The sequence below is a fragment of the Morone saxatilis genome, unplaced genomic scaffold (assembly GCF_004916995.1).
Source record: "Morone saxatilis isolate NCDOM2014 unplaced genomic scaffold, NCSU_SB_2.0 Contig1, whole genome shotgun sequence".
Lineage (NCBI taxonomy): Eukaryota > Metazoa > Chordata > Actinopteri > Moronidae > Morone > Morone saxatilis.
This window is the reverse complement of record NW_023339651.1, coordinates 7,311,597-7,324,604: the sequence shown is the minus strand read 5'-3', so window position 1 is coordinate 7,324,604 and position 13,008 is coordinate 7,311,597. Positions and strand designations below refer to the sequence as shown.

General features: G+C 40.8%; 1 protein-coding gene across 1 annotated transcript in view; it reads right to left on the bottom strand.

The window, feature by feature from the left end:
* The window catches only part of ctbp2l (C-terminal binding protein 2, like), a 46,401-nt gene that overhangs the window by 7,403 nt on the left and 25,990 nt on the right, over positions 1-13,008 (bottom strand). Inside the window, exons 2-5 of the mRNA XM_035669359.1 lie at positions 12,507-12,661; positions 8,223-8,367; positions 6,547-6,753; positions 2,003-2,031 (exon numbers count right to left, since the gene is read on the bottom strand). Of these exons, the coding sequence (XP_035525252.1) occupies positions 2,003-2,031; positions 6,547-6,753; positions 8,223-8,367; positions 12,507-12,661 (536 nt within the window). The remainder of the gene's footprint in view (positions 1-2,002; positions 2,032-6,546; positions 6,754-8,222; positions 8,368-12,506; positions 12,662-13,008) is intronic.

Genomic DNA, 13,008 nt, shown 5'->3' with positions numbered 1-13,008 from the left:
AAGAAAGAAAGAGGGAGAGAGAAAAGGGACGCTCAGGAAAGACGGAGAGCCAAGGCTTTTAAGAGGCTCTCGGTAACTGAGCTAATGGGTTCTTTTATTCCTTGTTTCTGTCGTTCATTCACACGCTCCCTTTACACACTCTGTCCCTTCGTGCTAGCTTCTGTCCCGAATGGAGGAGGAGGAGGAGGGGGTGCAGAGAAAGAGGGCAAAGAATATAAACATCCTTGTTTCTATCACTCCTCAAGTGTACTCTTCTATTCAATTATTATGTTACACAACAGTTGGTGGTTAATGGATTTCTCCAAAATGACAACAAGTGGTTAAACAAATAATTGTTTAGCTTTTTTCACTATTTTTAACAATCAATTAAATAATATTACAGTGAAAATCTGTTAATCACGACTATATGACACAAATACAGCACATCCTCATGTTTGAGAAGCTGGGACTTTCTGCTTAAATTATGAATATAACAATGAACCGTTTCAAATATGTCTGCAACTAACAACTGCTTTCATCATTTCCCGGGGCCAAAGGTTATGTCTTCAAAAGTCTTGTTTGGTCTGATCAATAGTCTGGAAGTTTCAGTGTTTCAGTTGCTGTTATAACAAGAGAAAGAAAAGCAGCAAATCCTCACATTTGAAAATCAATGTTTATAATGCATCTGCTCTCAGTCCAGTAGTCTTGTTGCTCAACAACTGATCATGAATACAAGTGCAGTTAAATGTTTTTGTATCCCATTATCATTTGTATCTGTATAAGGTAGTAGGTTATGTACAAAACGTTAACAGGAAACACTCCTCTTCACAGGAAGAGGAAAGTGACTGAAACATAAGAAACCCTTAAAAAAGGGTTTCTATGGTTTTCACACATTTAAATACTAAAAATGCACCGAAACCACCTACGCTGCCCTGTTGTGGTCGCATCTGCACAATGTGTGAAGCAGATTACTCAAATTTAAACAGCTGATGGACATCTGTAGATGCTCACTTGCACTTGTGTCAAAAGTTCAACCAGTTTCTGCTTTTCTGACCGTGACATGACATGAAAATACTGCAGCTCGGTCAGCCCAGGTCATCTGCCCACTCTGGTTTTATTGAATTACGCTGGATTTTATCTGTAACACAAATGTCAATTCATAGCACCTCGCTCGAGTGCTTCTATCTCTCATTTGGCCGCAGAATTACAAGCACAAACGATTGAAATAATACGAAATCTTTTTCGTGTCGCACCCGGTCCGTCCACACTATTTCTACCTTTTGATCCCCTTCTGTTTCCTACTTCCTATCAGTCAGGGGAGTTAAACAGCATGACTGAGTTGGCCAGTTTCCTGTGAACGCTCGACTTCCACTGCCACAAACACATAGACACAGGGCGTTGCCCCCCCCCCAAAAGCCCAGTGCCGACTTCACAGACCCCCTTCAGGGTGCGACCGAGTCATGTGCGCTCTCAGACACATTTCTTCACAATGACTTGACTTGGCCTAAAATGACTCGAGGATGCCAGGGCAGTTACTGGGCAGAGGGAGAGAGACAGATGGAGAGACAATGAAAAAGAAGATTAGAAAGAGACAAGAAAAATAAATTAAAATGCCAAGAGAGACAGAAAGAGCACTAGAGAGGTGGATGGAGGTAGAGAGAGGTAAAAAGAGAGACGTAGTTGTTAGCGAGTCTAACCTACTTTCTGTCTGCTGGCTGAATAAGTCAGCATCGCTGTACTTCCCTGGCACACTGAATAATTCACACACACACACACAGAAACACACACACAAAAACACACACACAGAAAGAAACACATTCTCTTTCTTGAACTCAGCAGTAAGCACTGATTGGCAGAAAATATGCTCTTCGTGCAAAAGCGGTGGGGAAAAAAGGTATTTGTGAGTGTGTGTGTGTGTGTTGCCAGGAAGTGGGGGTGTCGAGCGCTACTGGCAGAGAGGCTGTACCGACGGTCACCTTCCACGCAGACACACACACACGAGCTAAAATAGGTCACCCCTTACAATGCTCTCAGAAAAATCCATCTCCCGCACTGCGAGCATGCAGGGAAAAAGATGCACTGCTACAGCACAGAGACTAAAAGGGTCTGTCGCTCTGCTTCTCTTCCTCTGTCGACTCAATAAGCTTGATTGACGTTCTCGCTGCTTTTCTTTCTCTCCGTGTGGCATTAGTGTCCCGAATCAGCAAAAAAAAAAAAAAAGAGTCATATTTAGCACTACAGAAATATGTGACTGCGCCAAATGTTTTGAATGAATTATGTGTTATATAATGAAGTGAATGAAAAGGTGTGTGGTTGTGAATGGAAGGGGTGATGATACAAACAGCCGCAGCATTAAAAGGAGCAGTTTGACCTTTTGGGATGTCTTTCTTGCTGAGTGTTGAGATACCACTCTCACATCTGTATGCTTATTAATACGTGCTTAATACGCTAGCTTAGCTCTGCATAAAGACTGTAAACCAGTGCCGTTTACAGTTTACAGTTTACAGGAAGTTACCGCTCCCAGCCAAGAAAGTAGCAACACAAATTGCAAGATAAGCATATTCCCCAATGTGTAAAGTTCTAGAAGTGTTTTGATTAACAAAGTAATGAGACGAGAGTCATTCTGTCAGGTGTTTTTTTTTTTTTTTTTTTTTTTTTTTTTTTATTTTTTGTTTCTCCACTGTTAGTTTAAACATGAGCTACTAATCAAGCTCAATCCTAAGGAAATAATCTGAAACCCCCACCTGACCTAGATGAGTCAGGGGGGTCCCAGTGTGTGTTTGTGTGTGTGTGTACCTCCTCATTAGCTAAAGATCCCAACAAAGATAATGTCAGACAATTAGCATCAGTTACCAAGCTGTATACACACGTGCAAACATGCACACACTCATGCATTGTGCAGTCATTTCCACTTTATGGCTACTGGCCAATATAGGTCACTGGAGCACTGATGAGTTTGTTACACACACACAGCACACAGCACAGCCACACACCATCAGTGGCGGAAAACAGAAATTCAAACAAACAAGTGAGTTCATCCAGGAATAAAAAGCATCCAAAAAACTTTAAAACCAATAACCGAAAATGAATATATTAATTGCAAGTTCAAGTAAGATCATTGCCTTCAGTCAGTGTTTTTGAGGCAACCCATCTTGTCTGTTATTTGCGCTAGTAGGAGGACTTAAAATGGACTCAAAAACCAAAATCATCTTCAGATTTAGTTTAAAATCTAAAAATTACGGGGCAGTAAGATAAGGCTTGTAAACACATCATAATGAGTACCTACTGAATGCAGTTGACGAGTTGACATCATTTCTTGCGTTAAAAATAAACAATGGTTTCATGAACATGACACCATAATTATAACAGTTTGTAACATCCTAAAATTTGAATCTTTTATTGGTGATCTCAATCAACTTTTAATTTAACTTCTGTCCCAAAATCAAACAGCCTTTCTTTAATATTCCACGTTTTGACACTTGAATAATGGATCTGCTCATCCTCTTGTTTAAAAAGCATAAGTGATCTCAAATGTCGATCTAGATTATGAAGAGAGGAAGACATGCGGTTTCTTTCTCTTTTTTTTTCAAACTCTCTTTTTTCAAATCTTTGCAAAGCAATAAAAAGGATGGGCAGAATTTAAAAAAACTCTATGAAAAAAAACAGGCCTTTGTAATACTTTAAGCCATTCACTCAAGGACCCATTTCTTTTTCTTCATTATTATCGTGTTTTTGATACAGCGCTTCGATGACAGAAAAAAAAAAACTTAAACCGCCCTCCAAAGTGATTTAGATACGCTTCCAACCACTTGATTAACTTGAATTTTCTCAATTAGCCCTGAATTGTAACTTTCTTTTGTTCACCCCCATTTACTTTACTCCCTCTTAATTCCTTTTTGTTTAATCTTTTGGGGACAACGACAGGGCAAACAACAAAGCCATTGAAACTGTTGCATTGTTCAGCTTCCCTGCATTTAATTTAAAGTGCAGGTTGAAGGATGATAACAAGAAAAGGGCATGGCAGGCAAGCAAAGCAGCAGCAGCAGCAGCAGCAGCAGGGGAATGGGTTTTTCCAGTCAGTTTGAAACAGACCAGGTTGTCTTGTGGCTGCAGTGCAATCTGATTTACTGAGGCTGCTGGGGGGGATGTCGAAATTGGCATCTCTGCTTATTCTACAACGATTTTCTGCCTGTGTCGCTGTTGGAAAATTGTTGGCTTTACAGGGAAACGGTATCTCTTTGATATTTAGGGATTTACAATAAAGTCTGTTTACAGCTGATTTCTTTCTGTATCTGAAAATATTCCCAATTCTGCTGTGCTACAGCTGCACTAGAACCTATTAGAAAATGTCTGTTTTTGCATGGATTCTTCCTTTAATATAGAGAGATACACTAGTATACACTACTGTTAATCATTAACAGTTTGTCTCCTTTCTGTGTTCCTAAGCCTCCCTCCCTCCCTTCACACACCAATCAATGCGACTAAAAGAGAGAATATTCTCAGGTAGATCTGAGCATTTCGTTTCCTCGCTCTCAACTCTCAGCTGCAGTCTTCTGCTTTGTATTGCTCATTTATCCACAGTCGAAGGACAACAATAAAATGTGAGGCCAAAACATTTTCAAAACAAGATTTTTTTTTAAATCAACGCAACCAACCTGGTGGCAATGCGGCAGAGGTAGCAGTGACTGGTCAAGGCCAACATTAATGAAAGAATGGTGCTTTTGTAAAAAAAAACGCCCATTCCGTGTTATTGTGTGCAGTTGGCAGTAAACAATTGTTGGTTGCTTGTGCTGTGGATTTCACCTGAACTATGCAGCTACTTTAGCTTGGCAATATGGTTGAAATCAGTAATGATATTAAAGATATTATTGATATATGTCACAGTATGGGAAATGCATCATCAAACTGATGTTCAAAGCAGTGTGTTATATTACTATGTATTATATAAGGCCCAACAAAATATGTATAAAACACAAACAAGAAGTGGACCTTGAGTGAAGATTCTTTTTCCCAAAGTAATGTTTTCATGGTCAAGAATGAACTTTTACACTCTACCTACTAACTACCAAACACAACACAATGTGACTTTACAGGATTATGGTGTTCATATTTGCATTAATGTTTGTGGAACCATACTAGCTGGTGCTGAGAGCTTTTTGCAGCATCTGTGACTGAAACTGGTTTTTCGTTTTCTTCATATGGATTAACTCTTTTTATTAGTAAAATTCATGACTAACTATGAAAATAAAAACAAAGTACAGTAGGTCACCTACATTTGTTACACCTTATAAATATCAGGTTGAATTTGAATTTTGTTTTGCTCATAATATATCCCATGAATCCCCCCTTTAACCCAATATCTAGCTTTCCCCAGATAAAAGTATCATCATTTAAAATATCATTCTGTGATCATTTAAACAGAAATATGCAGAAAATGGAATTAAACTTGAATGTTATTTCTGAAGGTAAGAGATAATCTCATCAATAGTACCATTTTTGGTGGGTGTAAAACTAATGCACGGAGTGAAGTCAAATCAATACAATTACAAATGAATGAATTCGTAAGTAGCCAAACTGTAATTTTAAGAGTGTAAAGGCCTAAAAGGTTGGCATGGCTGGTACTTAAAGTGCTCCTGAGTTTATTGTCACCACAGACCCAGAGGTGTTCTTCATTCTGTGTGTGTGCAGCCTGCAGAGTTGTGCAGCTGGCTGTATCTGTACAGCAGAGTCCTACAAACAAACACCAGGAGGCCTTTGCTCTCCCCAACCTCCTGCTGACAATGGACATTGTTTTGGAGACAGCTTGAGCCAGAAAGACTGAGAGGAGGCTGGAGGTGGGTGGACTGGGTGAGAGAGCGAGAGAGATAGGAGGGAGCAGCGGATTTATCCTGTGCAGGACTGCTGTTTGTGCACATTAAGTTATGAGGCTTCTAGGCCTGTAGGGGGGCAGAGGTTGTGTGTTTGTGTGTGTGAGGGGAGTGTATGTGGACACAGAGATAAGGTGGCACTCTGGAAAGGCTTGTGAGAAGACAGAGCTTCTGTCAGCCCACTGATGTTGAGACAGGGCAGACTGACTCACAAACACACACAATCAGCATTAAAACAGGTGCAGGGAAGGGAAACGCACTGTAACAGACACACACAGGCAGAATCCAGTCTGCCATGAGGGGCCTGATTATGGCAGGGCAAGGTGTCGGGGGACCACAGTGGCAGAGAGGAAGAGTCGAAAACAGAAGAAGGGAGAATAATGGAGATATAATGGTGAGCGTTAGAGCGGTGGGATGAGAGAACAGTGTGGCAGAGAAAAGGAAGCCAGCCCGGAGGGAGGCGAAACAGACAACCTTGAGATAATCTGTGGGACGGGCGGAGGGAGAAAAATAACCTTATCAGGGCAGGAAAACAGAAGGCACACTGCGCGGTAAGAGGATATGAAAAAACAAAAGCCAGGGCAAGGAAAGGGAGAGAAACAACAGATATAAGAGAAAAGGTAAAAATGTAGGAGTTAAAAAGCTGGAGGAGGAAACTAAACACAAAGAGGACTAAATAACAAAAATAAATTATACTAACCGAAGCCGATGAGGCCTAGGGTTTCGCCACGGATGCGGGCAGCGCCTGATGCCACCTCGCGGATCTGCTCCACGCTCTGGACCCGCGTGCCCTCCCGGAGAGCCTGGTAGAGCCAGGTGTTTCGCCGGTAAAGGTTGAGGATGTGGCACAGGGTGGAGTCTGCTGTCTCCTCCACAGCTGCTGAGGGGATGTTACACACAGCGATGCCTAAAGAAAGAACAACATGCACACACGAGGCAGAACAGTAAATTCATCTCGACAAAAATCATAACTATAAAATATGTATCATCGCTTGGCAAATGTATGCAAAACTACATATCCAAAAGTAGCTCTAAAAGTTGCAACACATATGAAACAAAAACTTGAATAACTAATTGGGGTTATTTTAAATTACTGTTTGCCTAGAATCTCTAATTTAGGCGACATAATTTTGTTCAATCACACTATATTGATCATATCATCATAATATGATCCCACTGAAAGTCAAGATAAGGTTTATTGAATAAATTATGGCAGAGCCCTATTCTATCTAAAGTTAGCTGCTCAATAAAGCAAGTTTTAGACACTTTCTGTCAAGATCTCCTCCAGTAGAATAATTTTGTTGCCAGCAGGGAATTCAAACCCCTGACCTTGTGGTATTACCTTGCCTATCCTCCAACAACACAAAGATTTCCATTATCGACACTTAAGCACTTCTGCCTGCCCTCGTTCTCCTCTAATGTCCTCATCCCACTCTGTATCTCAGAGTAGCAGCACAGCCGTCTCTGGACAGCAAAAAATAGCCAGAGCCCGCTCAATCAATGCCCCCTTTTCTTCTCCCCGAGAACAGCCGCCATATCAGCGCCGCCTTCTCTAGGCACGATAGCTTTTGACTCCTGCGTTGCGAGGCAGAGCGCCTTCAGTGAGTGGGTGGCAGTTAGACACAGTATCTCGCATTGGCAGGGAAATGGCAGCTTTGTCAACTGTAAGGGCTGTTTGAGCCACCAGCCTGCTGATATAAGCCTGGGTGGTGGTTCAGAGAGAAGACTGAACTCCCTTTTCTCTCTCTGTGTCTTTCCCTTTTTGTCTCTTTGAACATTTTGGCTCACAGTGGGATGTCCACCCTTCATCTGACTCTTTAATTCAGTCTTTGATACTGTTCTGAAAATCCATACAGTAAAAAAAAAAAAAACGAGGAAACAGTAAACATGAAGCAGCCCCCCTTTAGGCAAAATCACTATCAAATGTGTGATCTTGTTTTTGACCCTCTAAATACAGTGTCCCCCTTTGGCCAATCACTATAATTTTCTACGTGCTGGATTGCAATGGCGTGATGAATTTCCCCTCAAGATTCACCTAAATCTGATTACTGGCGCCCGAGGTATCACATGTGTTTAATGAACAAACAAACGATCAAATGAGCAGACACCAATCCACACTACTCACCATGAAAAAACCAATACTGCATGAGATAAGGTAAACTTCAAAGCAATGCAAGTCTACTAAGACCTCACCCAGACATGAAAAACTAAAAATCCCTGAAATGTTCAGATCATTAAACGGACGCATACATGGAAAGAGAACCGAAAAATGCACCTACAGTGGAGACGCAATACCATTTCTACCATTCTACTACACTATGAATTACTGTTTATGACTTGATACTGGTTATGTTTTAGCAGCGACTATCTTGTTACCCAGCTCTCCAGCAGCCTTGATGTCGATGTTGTCGTAGCCGCTGCCGATGCGGATGATGATGCGTAGAGCTTTGAACTTTTCCAGGTCCTCTCTGGTCAGGGTTATGGTGTGGTACATCATGGCCCCCACTGCCTCATTGAGCACCTGCAGACACACACATTAATAAAATGTTGACTGAATTAAAGTCCTTTTTTTCTCAATTACAGCATTTCATTCATTAATCTGCTTTTTTGTTGTTGCTATTGTGCATTCATTCATGCAACATGGCTATTAGTCCATTTGAGTTCATAAGAACTCATGACAATCACAAGATCACATTCCTTCCAGAGGATCCGTTAAAACCACGTCTGCCATGACTTCGGACGCTTAAGAAAACATTTAAGATTTCACAGAGAGGGGGAACTACAGACATCACATGGTCACCAGGAGCATTGACACAGACCTCCTTTTACAGACGTGCTGAAGTGGAACAAGTCATTATATTGTGTCAGAGGGGCTGCATGGTCATCACAATTGCACCCAGACCCCGAGGGTGTTTATGGACAAAGGATCTGGGCAGTTGACTGGACAGAGAGGTCAAGGCAGCTGCTGATCGCAAGATAAACCTTAAAGTATGATAGCATGTGGTAGGGGTCAAGGAAATAAAGACTAAAAATTAACCTTTTACATCTGGCAGTGAAAAGTATCTTGAGTGAGATCAAGACCAGGATCAAGACACACCTATTCACAAAAAAGAAACATTATCATTTTATTAGGTCTTTACTCGCTACAGCGATTACATGTCTATCCGCCCTGGAAGAGGGTATCTTCACATTTTTCCGTATGTAAATGAATGAGGGTCTAAGAGTTAATAATGTGATCGATTGTATGGATTGTAAAACTCACTAAATGATGAAAATAAACTAAATAAATCCAACGTCACTTGAGCAAGCTTTAGATGTATTGCGGCTACAAGTTGGCAAAGTGAGGACCTGAAAGTGTTTCTCCAAGCCAAATGCGTGATCTCAGCACTGCCTCAATAATGTCAGCCACCATAAAATGTAGCCGAAACAAGAAACAGCACGCAATTCTGTTTTAAATTGAATTCATATCCAACTAATCCAATCTGTTTAGGCAGAAATGGACCCGGACAAATCAAGTAATCTCGAGAAGAAAGCACTCCTACATGTCAAAGTTCAGGAATGATTTGCTACAACATACAGTGCTTTATAAATAACCACATGGTGGAACTGTTGAATCCGAAGCAGTACAGATCAAAATCACTTGTTCTTCACTTCAGGACATAACTTTCCTCTAAATTTAATCCAAATCTTACTGGGTTTTTTTTTAGATTTCTTTCTAAAAAAAACAATCAAAAGAAAAAACCCTCTTAGTGTAGAAAATCACAAGATGTACTTGAGTCAAATATTCGCCTCAGGGATAGAAAAGAAAAAATGTCTGAATTCAGTCACCTCGGGGGGTGGGCATCACTGTGAAACGCTAATCCTCTGCCACTTGACATGGACAAGGTGACCTGGCCTATGATTCAGTCTGATGTGGATCTAAACTATTCCCCTTCAGTATCAGCCACGGCCCCTGTCAGCACCTAAATAATAGCTCTCCAGCCAAACTGCATTAGCTTTCCTGTGATTAGCAGATTAGCTCTGAATTTCCATACTGCTTTTATTAGCGTCCTGGGCAGGCTTTCCAGATACTAGTTCAAGGTTAAAAGGCACACATTAAAAAAACGCAAACACACACACACTCACACACTCTTTTTCTCTCCCTCTGGGCTGAGCCTGAAGGTCTAGTGCTGTTTTATTGTGAGCGATGCAACTTTTTTTGAAATCTACTAATGTAGCTGACTTTAATGGAAACTCTGACCTAATCTACATCCCTCCCACCATTGTAACCAAAGCCTTCTTGCTTTTAATGTCTATCATTTTTGATGCCTGGGCTTTTCTTACACATCAGCCAGGCCTCCCCTGTTTGGCCTTGAAAAGTTGTTTCACCTTGGTGATATGCGTAGCCTACTGTACAGTTTGTGTGCGTGTGTTTGACTCCATGGCTTACTGGTGAGGGATTGTATGGCTATGAGGTCACCCCACTAGTGAGCTGAATGAATGTAGTTGGGGAATGAGACGTGGTTGTAATGCTGAGAACAGACTTTCTCCACCTGGCAGGGAAGATGTGCTCTTCAAAATGTAGCTTTTTGTTTTTATTCCATTTTTTTTTACCATTTAGCACTTCTTAAAGCCATGATAACAGCCTTAAACAATACATAAAAAAACATTACGCACAATAATGTGGAGTATGTTGTAAAGAAAAAGCCATGATCTTTTATTGATTGCTACTTTTATATCCACTTCAGCAGTGGTGAAGTGAGTAAAAGGAAAAAAAAGATTCTTTGTGTGAATGAGGCTAACACAGCAAAGTAAAGCTTAAATAATAAAAACAGCTGTATACTTTAGGGAATATAAGAATTGTTTGACATGTTGTAAAATACACTTATTTGCTTTATTACTGTAGAGAGTTAGATGAGATTGAGACCACTCTCATGCAAGTAGAATAAACACTGGCAGCCACTTAGCTAGCTTAGAATACAGACTGGAAACATGGGGGAAACAGCTAGCCTGTCCAAAGATAAAAAAATATCTAATTTTAAACCAATAAAAGTCACTAATTAACACATTATAACTATTTTTAATCACGTGCAGTGTAAAATGAAAGGTTGTGCTTTTAACACAGGGTTATGGGCCAGAAACAGTCACTAAGGTCATAGCCAGTTTCCAGTCGACATGCTAACTTAAGCTAACCGGCTGCTTACGGTTGCTTCATATTTACCATACGAGCTAGCATCAAGTCTCAGTGAGAAAGCGAATAAGCATATATTTTCCACAATTATTTTAACCAGTTAGCTCATGTTAGCTCAACAACAGAAAGTTTATCAAGAATTTTGAATATCAAATAATAGTTTAAAGCAAAAATGCCATTTATTCATTCCTGTTTTTTAAAATGTGAGAATTTGCTGCTATTCTGTTTTATATACACTTGGAAATTGACTGGGTTGTTTGGATAAAACGAGCAATTTAAAGTCTTTCTTTTTTTTTTACATTTTATAGACCAAAGAAAACATCAATAGATCATTTGCTTACATAAACTAGCTGCAACTCTGCTCTTAAAACCACAATTGGACAGTCAAGCAGTGTACAATGTAAAAGACCAATGTTGAATCTATGCCATATGGGCTATCATCCAACTTTTACAACCCACATGTGACTGTGAGAAAGACTAGGGATCATCGACCTTGGTCGATGATGTTGGAGCGCAGGTGCTGTGTGCAGGATTCGGTCTCACTGAAGTGGTATTGTAACTTGATCTTGATCAGCATTCGCCCATGTGTTTCATCATGCCCCTATCACCCGAGAAATAAGGGATTACCGGGTGGAAGACCCGACATAACCTCGGACCACTTTTATATACCACCCTTGACAAGCCTTTCCCATGAGTTTCTATATTTTTTGGTGTGGATGGAGGAGAGTGTAGCAGCTGGTGTCTGGCATGACAACATCATACTGAAACTGAGTTATCAGCGCTGCATCTCTGCATCCATGCCCCAGAAAGAAGAGATTGGACATTTTCAATCTACACCACCCCTCTGGGTATCTAGACTGCAAGTTATTACTGCGAAATGCTGAATATGCTGGTGAGGTGAACATTACAATCATGTTTCTCCTGATAAGGCAGTGTTAAAACAAACAAAAAGCTCCCCGCTCCCCCCTTCTCTTCACCGCCCAAGGTCTTTGATTGAATTGATCTCTATGCAAATGCTTGGTTTTTAATATGTCCCATTTTCATAAAAACAGCGAGAGGAAAGATGTAGCGGCTCTCACTCTGTCTGCAGATGGAGAGATAGCACTTCGGTGATACCCATCTCCATGGCCATATATTGTTTTGCAGCCACGGCGCTGCATAAAAAGCAATAAAGAGCCTCTACAAGCCAATGTAATTACACTGCATCCCCGCCATACAAGACTCTCTATTAGAACAATGGCACTGATATAGGCATTGCACTCAGTGCCACAAAGTGACATTAAATCATAATGAAGCCACTATATTTTAACTGGCAAGTGCGTATGGAGCTAATATAACACACTTCACATATCAGCATTGTGATAGGAAAATAAAGAGGCAGGCATGAGTGAGTGGCAGGCTCCATCTCTAGCAACTTTTTGCTGCTCTGATGTGAGCAAAAGTGAAGTGAGGTGCAAGCGTGTGTGTGTGTGGTTGTGAGCGTTTTCTACCTTCTCGTGTATCTCCTGTGTGGACTGAGCGTCGCAGAAGGCGACAGTAGCCAAGTCTTTCAGGATGGGCATCTCCACAGTGCAGTCGCGCCCATCCAGCAGCGCCACCAGGGGGCGTGGATGCATTGGCCCGTTCATGATTTGGGGCCGAATACCTGTAGACAGATGGAGAAGGGATGGACGATTATTTTAGGTACAAGAGAAAACTTTTTCATTAATGTCTCAGCACTAAGGTTTTGACTCTTACCACCCATAAAGGGTTCGTTATCTTGGACCTTTAAGGCTGTAAAGGGTTAGTTCACCCTAATTACAAAAAAAGCATATTATTATATTTTACCCCTAGATGTGTCTAACCATGCCGATAGTTTCATTTTAATTTCCTGAGATTCTGAGATTTAATTTATGGTGCACTGGTGCTAAAAGCATTAAAAAAGGCGGCCTCTGTATTTAAAAAAAAAAAAAATATATAAAAAAAATACACATGCAGCCTACTGTCAAATGT